Source organism: Brienomyrus brachyistius, chromosome 22 (assembly GCF_023856365.1).
Source record: "Brienomyrus brachyistius isolate T26 chromosome 22, BBRACH_0.4, whole genome shotgun sequence".
In the NCBI taxonomy this organism is placed as follows: domain Eukaryota; kingdom Metazoa; phylum Chordata; class Actinopteri; order Osteoglossiformes; family Mormyridae; genus Brienomyrus; species Brienomyrus brachyistius.
Genome location: NC_064554.1, coordinates 12112716 through 12127728, shown reverse-complemented (window position 1 = coordinate 12127728; position 15013 = coordinate 12112716). Strand labels below are relative to the sequence as shown.

Sequence of the window (15013 nt, the reverse complement as noted above, 5' to 3'; positions counted from 1 at the left end):
TCTCCCCCAGGACCAAACAGAGGGGGCCCAGGTCGGCCGTCCCGCAGCAAGACCCGGTCTCAGCCCAAAATTCTCTTTGTTTACTTTCACACGTATAAAACCATAAGCCATGTGCGGAGGTCACCTGACGCGCTCCAACAGTACAGCTCACGGAGCTCATAAGGAGCCACTTTAGACCGACCCTGGGGCGGGAGGGAAATCCATCATCATCTTAGTGGCACCTAGTGGTGATGTGCTGCAACTGCAACCCACAACAGCGGCATCCCGGAGCCATTTTTGTAGGAGTGCGTTCAAGCTTTCGATAGCAATAATAATAATTATGATATAAATTACAAAGACAGGACAGTACAGACTCTCTGACTGCTCTGGTTTTTAGTCCTCTTTTTATTTCCTTTTGTGAATCCATCCAGAATTCTCATCTATACACAGCACAGGTATCGACCTACCTGGGCCCCGCAGGGGGACCCCTGATCGCATCTGGGAAACAAAAGGGAAACAGGCAAACCCCTCCTTGTGATCATTAAAACAATTTTATCCCCACGTAGTCATCAAAGGGTTAAGATCCCCCCCCCCAAGGACCTCACCTTGCAGCACGTTGCCATGAGGGAGCCATCCGTCTTCCAGGTTAAGCCCCATAGCTGGTCGGCATGGGGTTCCAACACTGGGGGCGCACACAGGAGGAGTATCAGTGATACATGAGGAGCCCCCCCCCGACGAGCACGCGCAGTGGGGATGAAAGTGGCGGGGTTCCCATCGGCGCGGCACAGGGAACACAGTGTCGGAGCAGCACAGCGCAAGACGAGCATGGCGAGACACAGGCGGACAAGCACAGATGGTCACAGCAGGCACAGGGGCTCACGAGGGTGTGAAACACAGTGATGGCTGTGCTGACGAGCACAGAAGAGCACAGGGCACCGCACAAACACTAACACAGAGCTATGTAGCACAGGGTGAGAAGTACAGGATGGGTGACGAAGCTGAGGACAAACTGCGTGAGAGAGCCACGAATGGCACATGACCCGGCCACTGGGGGGCAGCAGTTAGCTGCAGTGGGCAGTAATGAAGGGCTTGTGAGCTGAAGGTGACCCAGAGCTAACCGACCGCTGCTGGTCATTTACCTCAAACGCTCCAGTACAGAGCCATGGAGAGTGTGATTAACACAAGACGCCTCTGCTACACAAATAAAAGAAAATTAAAGATGACAATGAAACAAAAAAAACGACACAACCACAAGTCACGCAGCACAGGTGAATACAGTGACGCAGAGCACAGGTACTGTAAACTGTGGCCCATGGGAAAGACTGAGCGAAACACAGTGGCACCAGAGGGCCACCTATCTGCCAAAAGTGTGGCTGCTTTTTGTAGTGCCGCTCATCCGTCTCACCCTACAGCCCCATGGTAAAACAGCTGGCCCTTTAAGCAAGGGATTCGCTCCTCTGACACCCAGAACAGGAAGTGCAATCCTAACAGGAAGCTGCAGAATGCTAACCCTCTGTGCTAAAGGGCAGCGGATGTCCCTGATGTTCACAGCACTGTGCCGGCAGAGACAGAAAGTAGCCCATGCCATTCGTCTGGCAGCTGACTGCGTACCTCGCTGTTCATGCCACGCTGTTCATTGCAGCATCCGAGACCCTCAGGCCATCATGGCAGATCAGGCTACATACAAATACATCTCTGCACACAGCCCACATACTCCACCTTCCTTTGTATGAGGACTGTGCTTTTTAAATTCAAACAAACAGCAACTGGGGACAGAATCACAACCTCCTGTCAAAGGTGTGCCCCCTTTTCCCCTATCTGACTGAGTGATCCAGATATTCAGGTAAATACGGTAACAGACCACACAGGGAAACACAGGTAAATACAGGCACAGACCACACAGGGAAACACAGGTAAATACGGTAACAGACCACGCAGGGAAACACAGGTAAATACAGGCACAGACCACGCAGGGAAACACAGGTAAATACAGGCACAGACCACGCAGGGAAACACAGGTAAATACAGGCACAGACCACGCAGGGAAACACAGGTAAATACGGTAACAGACCACGCAGGGAAACACAGGTAAATACGGTAACAGACCACGCAGGGAAGCACAGGTGAATACAGACACAGTCCATGCAGGTACATTCAGGTAAATACAGACACAGACCACGCAGGGAAACACGGGCAAATTCAGACACAGACCAGGCAAGAAAACACAGGTAAATGCAGGCACAGACCAGGCATGGAAACACGGGTAAATGCAGGCACAGACCACACAGGGAAGCACAGGTAAATACAGATACAGACCAAGCAGGGAAACACAGGTAATTACAGACAGACCACACAGGAAAACACAGCCAAATACAAACATAGACCACACAAAGGTACATATGAGAGACCCACATTACAGATAAATAGTGACAACCTTCTCAGGTGCCTTGAGAAAATGGAGCCACACACACAGTGGATTTCGACTGAGGACTAACAAAGAGCACAGCAGAAACCGCTATGTTTTCCATCTCCATAAACTCATCATAAATAAACCTCTATTTCGAAGTTTTATATGAAGACAGGGTGCTACCTGCAAGGGGCGTGTCCCGGCTGATGTCCCACACCTGAGCGCCCTGGGAGGAGCTGACGGCAAGGAGGCCAGAGGAGGTGGGGTGGTAGAGGACGGTCTCCAGGCGGCCCTCCCCCGGAGACAGGGTGACGGACGGCGAGTGGGGAGGCTCCGAGTGCGGCTCGCTCAGGCGCCACACCTTCACCTGGGGATGTCAGGACGCGCTCTCACTTTAGTCACAGACATACGCAGAAATGCTGCCACATGACAGCGAATCAAACACTCAGTCCTGCACACGTTACTTCCCTGGACTGAGAGCTGATGTTTTAGTGGTGCCCTTCGGCAGTGGGGTCTGTCTCGGGTTACGTATACACACCGAATATCATTATGTGTAGCACAGAACATACGCATGTTCTGCATTCCTCTGCTACCCTTTCTCACAGTCCTCCACCCAGGCACTACACCTATCCCATAATCCCCCAGGCTCCATGTAAGGAAAGCTTCCCTAGCCTCCTACAGACTAATAATCAAACCCAGCCCACAAAGCAGTTCAGTGTTCCATCTATCCCTCCATTTTCTGTACCCACTTGTCCTATTCGGTGTCATGGGGGTCTGGAGCCTGTCCCGGGGGCTACGGGTGCAAGACAGGGAATAAGCAGGGCACAGACACACCATTAACGTGGGTAAATACAGGCAGAGAACACACGGGAAAACACAGGCACAAACCATGCACACGTAGGGACAATTAGGTAACTCAAATTAACAGCATGCTTTCAGACTGTGAGGAAACCACAGAACCCAGAGGAAAGCCTACAACAGCATGGGGAGAACATGCAAACTCCACACACAGAGCCATGGTGGAGACTCGAACCCGGGTCCGAGAGGTGTGGCACAGTGGTTAGTGCTGGTACATCACTGTACTACCCCCCCCCCCCAGTACAGCACCCCATACGTTTATTACACACTGATCCCAGCCCCTGTTCCCGGTTTGTGATGCCCTTTAAAGATCATTGGTCAGGTGTCATATAACAGAAAACAAAACCACTGGACATAAACACTTTTATCTACTAGAGTGTCGTCAAGGACGTAGGTATCCTGGAGTGTGAGGGTCTCATTGTTAGGTTCCTCCATACCTGTCTCGGCACTATGACGTAATTAGAGCAGCTCACATCATAGCTGAGGACCACGGGCCAAGGTGCTGGGGGAATGTCTGTCACGACACGGAGCTGAACGTTCAGGCCACACATCGCTAAAGCCCTTTGCAGACACCCTTCCTAAGGCACCACTTTGGCCAGACCGGTGTCACGCTTACGAAAGATGACAAAGGGAGACGGAGAGCGGAACTCACTGTCTCATCGGCCGAGGACGTCGCCAGCAGGGAGTCGTCAAACGGGGAGAAGTCAAAATCGGTCACAAGGTCTGGGGAGGGGGGGCAGAAAGGGGAATGAGAGAAATAAACAAGAGAAAAAACATATTGCATCAGCGAGAAGAAAAGCCACAAAAGGCCAATTGGTCTCCACTTCCACAATTACAGAAGTGCGGGAGAATAAAGTTTATCTCATTACATAAAGAGGGAGAAGAGTAACAGGTGGAGGGTTGGGGTAGAGATAGGAGGGGGGGCACTAGCAGGGGCAGAGGGGTGGAAATGGGGGCAGGGGGGCTGGCGGAAGGATGGTGGCAGGGGCAGAGGCGGTGGTAGAAGGGGGGGGATGCAGCAGCAGAGGGGCAAGTGGAGGTGGGGGTGGAGATAGGGGCAGAGAAATGAGTGGAGGGGCAGAGACAGGGGCTGAGGGATGGGTGGAGGGATAGAGTCGAAGGAAGAGGTGGGGGCAGAGTGGCGGGTGGAGGGACAGGGAGGGCTAGACGGTGGAAGCAGGGACAGTGGGGTAGAGGTAGGGCAGAGGGGTGAAAGCAAAGGTAGAGGGGTGGGCAAAGGGAAGGGCGGAGGCTGGAGCTGGACAGCTAATCATGTGCAAAGTTTACTGAAAGGTGCTTACCAGCATGACATGGCATCTGGGTCACTGTCCACTTTCCATCAGGCCCTGGCTCCAGAGAGGCCAAACCCAGGAGCCCAGCACCTGCACAAAGAGGAACACTGTACTGTCAGGCAGACACAGACACAGACACAGACACAGGGGCAGGGCCCAGTGCAGTGAGACAGGCACAGTGGCAAGGCATGGGGCAGTGAGACAGGCACAGGGGCATGGGGCAGTCAGACAGGCACAGGGGCATGGGGCAGTGAGACAGGCACGGGGGCAGGGCCCAGTGCAGTGAGACAGGCACGGGGGCAGGGCCCAGTGCAGTGAGACAGGCACGGGGGCAGGGCCCAGTGCAGTGAGACAGGCACGGGGGCAGGGCCCAGTGCAGTGAGACAGGCACGGGGGCAGGGCCCAGTGCAGTGAGACAGGCAAAGCACAAAGAGACAGGCAGAAGGGCATGGGACAGTGAGACAGGCACAGGGGCAAGGTATAGGGTAGTAAGATAGGCAGAGGGACAGGGCACAGTGCAGTGAGACAGGCAGATGAGCATGGGGCACTGAGACAGGTATGGGGTAAGACATGGGGCAGTGAGAGAGGCAGAGGGGCATGGGGCAGTGAGACAGGCACTGGGAGACAGGGCAGTGAGATAAGCGTGGGAGCACAGCACAGTGAAAAAAGCACAGCCATAGTGCAAAGAGACAGGCACAGGGGCATGAGGCAGTGAAACAGGCACGGGGGACAGGGTAAGCCAGACAATTCCATTCAGGCACTGTCATCAGCCCCACACAGTCAGTACATGCAATCTGGAACAGGTTCTGTTCCCCGAGTACTTGTTTAAATAGCCATGGTTGCACCATATAGCACAGGCAAAGTCAGGCATGTCGATGCAGATAATATCAGAAAGACTTGCATAGCTTTCATAGAATATCCCAGCGTTTCACTTACCTGCCTGGTCTGCCGCAAAGGCCACAAACCCACAGCTCGATTTGATGTGGTTCCCCAGGGAGGCAACAGATCCGGCCCGAACGCCACCGATCCAGCCCTGGCCACGGAGGAGGGACATGTGTGTCAAGCGTCTGCAGCACAGCACTCCTCAGATCCTCCATCTCAAACCCAAGATCCCACTAGTAGCTCAGTAACTGCACCCTGGATTTTATGAAGCCTGCTGCATAGACAAATGGATGTATACACTTTTAATAATTAAAGACATTCCCATCCTTACCCAGTGACCCTGTACTGGATAAACATACCCTTTAATTAATTCTTCATACACCATTACAGAAAAACCAGACAGTGTCGGTTCACTGCTGAACCCTGTCTTTTTCCAGTGGCTCTCAACTGTCAGACTGAACTGAACACAAACAATTAAAAGGTATGTCTCTCACTGCACAGTGACTGCAGCTTCTGCAGGCCAAACCTTGGTGATAACAAGAGTGGGGGCATGGAGAGAGGACAAGGAAGGAAGTGGCCGTTTACGGGGCCATCCCAGGGAGGCCAGCGCAGATATACATTGCAAAAATTGGGACACAAAACCTTTGGCTGGGAAAGGAGACAAGAAGAGAAGGGGGAGAGACTGAGCACAGCTGATAGCTCCTGTTCCGCACACACTTTCAGTTTTGCATATCCGCAGAGTGCAGCAGAAGTGAGAAGTTTGATCAGGGACACAAACAGGAAGGAGGCCGGAAGGGTATGCACACAGGCATCTGGGGGTGTCACTGCAGATCAGCAGAAGTTTCAGAGAACATAGAGGGCTGGCACAAAGGAGGGGGGGCTGGCACAAAGCTGAGTGCTTTGGAGCACAAATCGGGAGGGGGGGATGTTGGTGCACAAAGTGGGGGTGGGTGTGGCAGACGACAACCTCTCAAAGCCGTGCAACGACTGATAAAGCACTGGAAAAGGCCACATCTGCGTCGTTTCCATGTCGGCGTGAGAAGCACGCGCCGCCTCCGCCCAAGCCGGCCGCCTGGAAGGATTAAGGACCCAGAGCGGCCGCTGCCAGACACGCAAGGCTGCCCACGCACCCCCGAGATTTCGGGCTGCTCACCAAGAAAATGTGAAAAATAAAACTGGTTAAAAGAAGCAGTGAGGGAAAAGCTGAGCGAAGAGCCAGGCTTTGGCTGCACGGATCCTTACATCTAGGGCAGATGGATGCGGGCGGGGGGGCGACGCTCGCGTAGCAGTGACACAGCAGCGTGTCAAACTGGACCAGTACAGGGCTGAAGCATATTCATAAGCTGCCTGAACTGTAGTGTCCTTTGAGACACGCCGGGATTAATTCTGGTGGCGTTTTAGAAACAAAGGGTGTCTTGCCCGATTCCCTGGCGTGACAATCTCCTTACCTGCATATCCGCAACATTATCCTACGCCAGATCTCCACCAGAATATAAATGGTATGAGGATAAAACTAAATCTACTTACCTCTACAGTCGATATTACACCGTACAGACCACGCTAACAGGAGGGAAGTATTGTACATTAAGCAAACACACACCTCGAAAATTAGTTTCAAGCCCAAACTTTGGGTGGTTCTAATAATTGCAAAGTTTGTGAAAGAAAGAACACTACCAGGAGTGTCTCCCCGACATTGTGCCGGAGGCTCTTTTATTTTCTCCAGTCATCAATGACCTACATTTACAAAGAAGCCTGTATTGCATTAATAATCATCTCCGCCACATTAAGGTTTATTGTCTGGCTGCTCTTCTGCACGACTGTAAAGATGTTACCGAGGCGTGTGCAGTGCAACGCGAAAATGTGACAGACACAGCTTACACAACACGGAGAAGTAGAGACTAGCGCACTGCTGCAAAAAAAGCAAATAAAAAAACTTGTTCGGGGCGCAAGAAGCAGACAGAATTTTAAACGCCGACGAGGGGGTGGTGCCCAAAGAAGCGCAAATGAATTACCGAGGCATCTACAGGATTGGAGTCATTCAAACGGCCAGATCATGATACATGAATGCACAGCCCGCAGCAAAAAGCTGCTATCGTGCTCTGCTTTGAGGAAGTTAAACTCCCACCGTGCAAACCCGGGCGCACCCCGCGACGCCCACCCCTACTGCATTATTACTAGCCACATAACACCACTCACGTCTTTCTTTGGTATCTTCGGCGTGGTGTTTTTGAACTTTGATATCTTGAAACGATTCATCTTAGCTTTGCAGCTTGACTTTCTCTGCCTTCCGGATGCCTCTGTCGTAATTCTCTCGTGCTGCAGGCACACACATCCACCGCTGTCTTCAGCTGACAGCCCTGTCAATTGAGCGCGTCTCGTCGAGCGATTCTATCGGCGATCGACAAACGCGCTCGGCACGCGATGAGCTATCTATAACTCGGAATAGATAGTTTTATGCGAAGGGTAACTGTAAATATCCACTGACCTGAATGAACAGAAATAGTTCCGGAGTCTTTTAACAGAACATCTAAAATGAACGTTGCTTTATGTCACAAACATGTGCGACCACTTTATGAAGTCCCGTTTTTGAAATATACACCAAGATTCATAGTTTTAAATATTGTAACGTCCATATTAGCACCAGAGGTGATTTTCGATCACCAGGTACATGCATACATATATAACCAGTAGCTTCAATCGATTGCATCGATAGTCTGTTTTACGCAGTCCGGCTGCCGGGACGCTTGCGCATGCGCGGTGCCTGCATTCCCAGCGTAATGATGGCGGCTTCAGTCACTCGTTGTGCGTTACCCCGGTTATCGGCTGCCTTGGCATCTGCGCAACGCCGGGACTGCTCTTTGTTTGCTGTAACATCCAGATGCAGTGATATCTTGAAATTAGAAGCTCAGTGTTGCCGGTACCGAGGCGGCGTGACATGCGGCGGATCTCGTGGCGTCCTGACATTGAGAGGCTTGTCCGGTAAGAGGAATCTCCGGCCAGCAGCGGCCTGACACTCAGTGTCAGCTTTACCGATATGCACCTGGCCTGGAGGGTCAGATATTAGCGTGACAGTTCAGTAAACGAGATGATCATCTTTTAGTGAAGCGCGCTGTGTACTTAGAGGTGCAGCGAGCGAATTGGCCCTGTATACGCCACTGCAACGCATTACGCATTACAATTTGTAACTCTGTACTGTCTGTATTTTTCTTATCGGCTATCGGTGTATGATAGAGAAACACCTGCTCGTAAGCACCGATATGTCTCGACAAGACCACACCATTCCCCAATTCGAGGCCGCTGCGAGCGGATCCAATCAGGCGACCCGCTAGAAATTTCCACGTGCTTCTTGCTGACCTTGAGGACGCTGGTCCGATTCGGCGTGGGAGGATATGTCAGGGCTGAGTTCGTTCACATATAATATTTGCGCCAGTCAATATGACGTTGTGCTCGATCTATTGTACCGTTTCATTATGGATAACTGGGCTACTAATGGCGTCTACGGTGTCGGAGTGCATGTCAGAGAATAACGTTGTTATTTCATCCACAGTAAATATCCGAATATGTTTACACTTTGTGTAATCGTATCAGTATGTCCTATGGTTGAAGCTGCATTGATCGATGAAGGTCCAGTGACAGACTTCTCATAGCGTTGCGGTGTTTGCGTGTGGCGCTGCAGCAGTCCTTTATAATCCATGCGTTAGATGCCGACCCACATGCCTTTCCTGCAGGTAAAGGGCTCCATGCCATCAGCACGCACTGCTTCCACACCAGCGCCTCGCATGCAAACAAGCAGGACTATTACCAGGTGCTGGGGGTGCCGCGCTCTGCCACGCAGAAGGAGATCAAGAAAGCATACTACCAGGTGAGGGCCTCCGCAGTGTGTAATGCGCAACCTATGGCGGCAACTGAACGCTAACTCAATCGTGGTAAGTTTACCATGTCAGATATGAGCATGGCGGTTAAATAAGTGAGATGATAACTTACTTTATAAGTCAGTTTATATCCAAAGCATCCAGCTCTCTATTACCCTACAGCTGTTAAGATAGTCACCTCCCTCAGGGGTCCAACAGTCAGCCCCCCAAGGGCCTGGACATGTGGATCTGAACCTTGTGTTTTGTACCGTCCCGTTTCAAGATGGCCAAGAAGTACCACCCAGACACCAACAAAGATGATCCCAAAGCCAAGGAGAAGTTTGCCCAGTTAGCCGAGGCCTATGAGGTGAGGTGGTGCTCAGGTTGACCCTCTGAGGTCTAGGGGTAGGGAACACACTGTGACTGACTGGGGCATGGTCACACATTTCATTCAATCATAAACTTAATTCATGGCAAATAAATAATTTCTTATATATTTGTTTTGGCATTAAACTCATCTTAATCTTAGTGTACTTTGTAAATATGTCAGATTTATGTGAAGTTTGTAATTTGACATCAAAGTATATGCATTTTGCAATGTTTGGAACACTTGCAGAAACATTATAAAAGTTCATAGTAAGCAATGGTGGCAGTTTGTTTTGATCCCAGATATCTTATCACCAAAGTCTTAGGTACATGAAGATGACTAAATGGTGTAGTTGCAACATTCAGTTGGATAAATAAATAAGAAAAACCTCAAAAACTCATGTCACTATTTCTGGCTCCTTTCACTGAATATGTAGGAGCTCTCATGTGTATGCATGAGCCATTCACACCTGGCCACACCCCCGCCCTTTTATGGCACTGATGGGGATGTATCTGGATCGCGTTTCACGGCTGCGTTGTTCATCTAATTACCATGCGAATGCGGTTTGAATACGCGGAAATGCGGCTATTTAAAATGCGAATAGTGATCTTCAGGTGAGGGCGGTACTACATGCCCCTGATGCAGGTAAAACAAAGAAAGGTGACATGATTTAATTTTTTTGCTAATTTAGCCTAATTTTAAAAACTTTAATTCTTCCCGACAGTTGACGTTTTGAAAAGAAGGGAGGTTACAGATGTAGAGTTTTTTTTTTTTTTTTCATGTTTCTACAATAAGATTTCAGCGAGTTATTAACTGAAATACACGAGAAAGATACGCCGACGATGCCGTCGACTCCAGAGAGTTAAACTGCCATGGAGAAAAGTGAGTGTGAGCTAGTCTGCCTTTGGTAACTGCAGTAAACGGTCTGTAAACGGGGCTTCATGCTGACCTGCAAAGACGACAGCGGCATTCCGGGCTGCTGTGGAACGTTCCGGTCTCTTTGGCATCGCGCAGGTGCTGAGCGACGAGGTGAAGAGGAAGCAGTACGACACGTACGGCTCGGCTGGCTTCGACCCGGGTCAGGCTGGCGCTGGCCAGCAGCAGTACTGGAGGGGAGGGACCGCTGTCGACCCGGAGGAGCTCTTTCGGAAGATCTTCGGGGAATTCTCCGCAGGTCGCGGATTCAGTGACTTCGGAGATTTCAACTCCATTTTCCACCAGCAGCAAGAGGTTGGCAACTTGTCTTCCTCCCTTCTGAGGGAGTCTGATAACCGCAGATGTGTTCCTGTTACCGGGATATAGTAGCAAAGTGGCCGGCTAGGGATTGGCACATTGGAGGCTAAGCTTCAGAGTTATTGCTGTCTTTAATTTATCATCGTCAAAGACTGAGACCTGCGCAGTCCGTGTCTCAGTCTGTGTCCTGCTGGATGTGTCTCCACTTTGCCATCTTCTGCCCTCAGTACGTGATGGAGCTGACGTTCACACAGGCGGCTAAAGGTGTCAACAAGGAGATCACCGTCAGCCTGGAGGACACCTGCCAGCGATGCGATGGGCGGGGCCACGAGCCCGGTACAAAGGCCCAGCGCTGCCAGCAGTGTAACGGGAGCGGCATGGTGAGGGCCCCCCACCCCCCCCACCCTGCGTGGGCTGAACCATTTCTCCTACACAGGAGTCTACCGCTCTAGGTGACATGGTTGATGTGTTTCTACTGATTACCTGCGGGAGGTGTGTGAATCTTCGGGTTAGGGCCCATTACCGGAAGGTTACCTGCTCAAATCCCAGCTGAATGATGTCACCGTTAGGGCCCTTAGGCGATGTCACAGTTAGGGTCTGCTCTCTACTTATACATCACTTTTTCTAAAAGCATCCGATAAATCAATAAAATGTCGACCTGTTCAGATACGGTATGCAGATGATGCATAAACTGCATGCGCAGTCCTACCGATTGCAATCTTGCTCAGTATTATGTTGCCCCCCCTGAAGCCTTGCATCTGTATATGAGTGTCACTGTCACTCGCAGGAGACTGTGAACACTGGTCCCTTCGTGATGCGCTCTACGTGCCGGCGCTGCGGTGGGCGGGGCTCTGTGATCACCTCGCCCTGCGTGACATGCCAAGGGACGGGCCAGACCAAGCAGAGGCGCACGGTCATGGTGCCGGTCCCTGCAGGTGAACCTTCGCCAGGGGCCGCAGTCCAGTTCACCCATGGACCCACGACTCCTCCTTCAGGTCTGTGATGAAACGGTTTTTTGCTCTGTGTCTCACTGCAGGCGTGGAGGACGGACAGACAGTCCGGATGCCCGTAGGGAAAAAGGAGATCTTCATCACGTTCCGGGTCAGTTTTCTGTAATTTTCTGACGCAGATTTGCCATGGAATGTCCAGATAATGTTTCTAGTCCAGTCGATCCAATGTATTATTTAGGAATTCTGACCTTATTAGTAAATGTTGAAGCAGTTTGTTGAATTTATTTCAGATAATTAGATGGCTAAGTACAGTTGAATTGGACCTTGCGTTTTAGCAAAATGCGCGCCGAATACTGCTATTTTTTGTGAGCTGTATGCGTTTGTCTCTTTGCAGTTTACAGTGCTACACTGCAGTATATGAGTATAAGCATTGGTTATTGCATATCTGAGCTATAATGCTCACTAGTGGCTGTGCCATGGATCATGATTGGCTGATAATTCTTGGCCATAGGATCACACGCTGTGATTGGTTCCCTCCAGGTACAAAAGAGCCCAGTGTTCAGGCGGGATGGGGCGGACATCCACTCGGACGTCATGATCTCTGTGGCCCAAGCCATCCTGGGAGGCACTATAAGGGCACAGGGGCTCTATGAGACTGTCAACCTGGCGGTGAGCAGGTCCCCCCAGACCCCCCCCCCCCCCCATAATAAGCAGTGTCTCCATACTGAAGATCTGAGCTGCATAATGAGCAGGTGTCACATCAGTCATGCCTCCTTAATGGTGGGTTTAAAGGTAAGAAAGCACAGCGTGTCTATCCTCCCTCTGCTTCCACAGGTCCCGGCTAGTGTCCAGTCCGACCAGCAGATCCGGCTCGCTGGGAAGGGGATCGCGCGAATCAACAGCTATGGTTATGGAGACCATTACATCCGCTTCAAGATCCGAGTTCCAAAGTAAGGAGCAGACGGCCGTGGACCCGTCTGTTCGGGTTACTCTAATTCGTAGCTGTGTAACAGAATCGTACTGGATTGGAAGGTATTCGGTTACTTGAAAGTGCTCTCATGAAGAACTAAAGGGTAGGAGAGAATGATATTGGCAGTCAGGGAGAAATGACCAATCACCCGGAAATGCGATCGGAAAACTGAGGTTTCGTGGGAGCTACCATGAGGTCAGAATAGCTGTGAAGAGCCTGCCCGCTTATTCAGGTCAGATCCATGGGACATGGCGGCTTCCTACTCTGCTTTGTTCCCCTTCCTTGATTCCTTCTTTCGCTGTGCAGGACCCTGACAGACAGACAGAGGGCTCTGCTCATGAGCTACGCCGAGGAGGAGACCGACGTAGACGGGACGGTCAATGGCGTCACCACTACTACTGCAGGTGGGCTGACGGAGCCACGCATGCACACACACGCACACACGCACGCACACACACACACACACGCACACGCTTAGTGCAGGAATGTGGCCATTCCACTAATGCAGCTCCCTCTCTTGTGCTGCCCTGCACTCTGGCTGATCGCATACTGGTTTGTGTCCAGGTGGGGGCAGGAGTGGTCAGCAATCTGAGGGAGGGCACAGCCAGCAAGAAGGGGGCTTCTTCTCCAAATTAAAGAAAATGTTTAGTTCCTGACAGCCATAACCCAGGTCTGTGGCCCTTCCTTTGTCACCAAAAAGAAAGGCACAGATTTTTATTGTGCTACTGTGCGGCTGCTTCCTGACTTGTTGCTGTCTGGTAGTTTGGTCCAATCATGCTGTGTCATGGTCACATGACCACAGTGGGCGGGGCTTATCTGAGAGCCATCATGCTGTAGAGGCTCAGTTCCTGCAGTACTTGGCAGTAGGGAAAACTGACACCTTGAGGGCTTCTCTTACATCAGACCTGTTTTATTCTAGCCTTCTTATCCAATTTTTATTTCTTGCAACTTCAGTGGCAACAGTAAGTTCTCTTGCTTTAACCACTGGTCGTGGTTAAAGGGACCTAGTGGACTGATGGGGGTTGCTTTGTCCCTCCAGGCAAAAGATCTGCTGGAAATTAACAGTTGCAACATTCAGCTGCCCTCCAGAACCATCTCTGGGCTCCACCACCAGCTCCAGGTCCTGCACACTGAAATCCTTTTTCTCTGCAGTTAGAGATTTCCCTGCTCTTCTCCGTTTGTGCTCGTCTATTTCAGTGGGTGTGAGATGACACCTTTTTTCCCCTTGAGAATGAGGCACTTTCAGTGCTCAGAGCAGAAAGCATCTTTGTCTGTCTCAAGTGTCTTTCATAATGGCGAAGCACTTTCAGCCTCTCACACTGCTTCCATTACACTTCACACAAAAGCCAAACCTCGGAGGTCCCAGTTGCTGTGCTCATCCCTGCTCACATGACACAGACACGCACTCAGTCGCCTCCCAGGTCTCGATTCCAGCTGCTCTTTAAACAATATTGATTTGATTGATCGAATTCATCCGGAAGAACTATTGTTTCTCTGGTATCATACTGTAAATAGGATTAACTGTTTATCTGAACATGTACTGATGTCAATAATAAAACTGGCATAAAAGAGAAGATGCGGCTCATTGCTCTGTACCTGTGACCAATGTGTGTGTGGGTGGGTTAAGGTGGGTTTATCTTTCTACAGATTTCACATTCTCACTTCTGCATCCATCTCAGTCCATCCTCTCATTGCCATGCGGCTTGTCCGACAGTCACAGGCAAAACACAAGAAACAACCAAGGAAAATGCAATCAACTTTTCTTTTATTGCCAGCACAATGGACCTTTTCTGTTTTTGATAAGCTACTTCTCCACAGGAGGAAGCTACCGTGTTACTGACTTTAGAGTTCCTGCTCTTCTTGGCACAGGCAAACCTGACTCCTTAACATATCCATGCAGATCCCTGCCAATGGAGCTAGTCAGTCGCAAGGAGATACTGACTGCTTACCTGACCTTTGCAGTAACACTGCTGTACATGAAAACAAATTAATATTACATACTGCTTAAATTGAGTATTTGAAAGCCAGATTTTATATGGTAATCTCTATGTGCTGTATGTGTGCTATACACTCACATCCTACATTGCCCATTCCTGTTACTGCTCCCATAGCCCATCCTATGCATGCTGTGTGCTATATACTCATATCCTACATTGCCCATTCCTGTTACTGCTTCCATAGCCCATCCTATGCATGCTGTGTGCTATATACTCATATCCTACAT

At 50.5% G+C, this 15013-nt stretch overlaps 2 protein-coding genes across 3 annotated transcripts in view; one reads left to right on the top strand and one right to left on the bottom strand.

Moving 5' to 3' along the window:
- The window catches only part of coro7 (coronin 7), a 76174-nt gene extending 68316 nt beyond the window's left edge, over window positions 1-7858 (bottom strand). Inside the window, exons 1-6 of the mRNA XM_048990322.1 lie at window positions 7615-7858; window positions 5473-5569; window positions 4546-4626; window positions 3897-3967; window positions 2570-2753; window positions 585-661 (exon numbers count right to left, since the gene is read on the bottom strand). Of these exons, the coding sequence (XP_048846279.1) occupies window positions 585-661; window positions 2570-2753; window positions 3897-3967; window positions 4546-4626; window positions 5473-5569; window positions 7615-7674 (570 nt within the window). The 5' untranslated portion in view covers window positions 7675-7858. The remainder of the gene's footprint in view (window positions 1-584; window positions 662-2569; window positions 2754-3896; window positions 3968-4545; window positions 4627-5472; window positions 5570-7614) is intronic.
- A 282-nt stretch (window positions 7859-8140) lies between these two features.
- Window positions 8141-14363, top strand: dnaja3a (DnaJ heat shock protein family (Hsp40) member A3a). 2 transcript variants are annotated; one of them, XM_048990325.1, is made up of 12 exons: window positions 8141-8397; window positions 9147-9280; window positions 9553-9636; window positions 10651-10866; window positions 11097-11249; window positions 11657-11804; window positions 11906-11970; window positions 12360-12488; window positions 12654-12769; window positions 13096-13193; window positions 13354-13459; window positions 13829-14363. In XM_048990325.1, exons 1-11 carry the CDS (start codon window positions 8169-8171, stop codon window positions 13443-13445), a joined length of 1464 nt encoding a protein of 487 aa, XP_048846282.1. In that variant the 5' UTR covers window positions 8141-8168; the 3' UTR covers window positions 13446-13459; window positions 13829-14363. The 2 variants fall into 2 exon arrangements, with proteins under 2 accessions (XP_048846282.1, XP_048846283.1); XM_048990326.1 differs by lacking the exon at window positions 13354-13459 and having other exon boundaries at window positions 8143-8397.
- The last annotated feature ends 650 nt before the right edge of the window (window positions 14364-15013 follow it).

Bases quoted from the DNA above. Each gene is read 5' to 3' on its own strand.
- dnaja3a (XM_048990325.1), top strand. From the start codon at position 8,169: ATGCGCGGTGCCTGCATTCCCAGCGTAATGATGGCGGCTTCAGTCACT. The intron at 8,398-9,146 runs GTAAGAGGAATC...CCTTTCCTGCAG, and splicing joins GACATTGAGAGGCTTGTCCG to GTAAAGGGCTCCATGCCATC. The intron at 9,281-9,552 runs GTGAGGGCCTCC...TCCCGTTTCAAG, and splicing joins TCAAGAAAGCATACTACCAG to ATGGCCAAGAAGTACCACCC.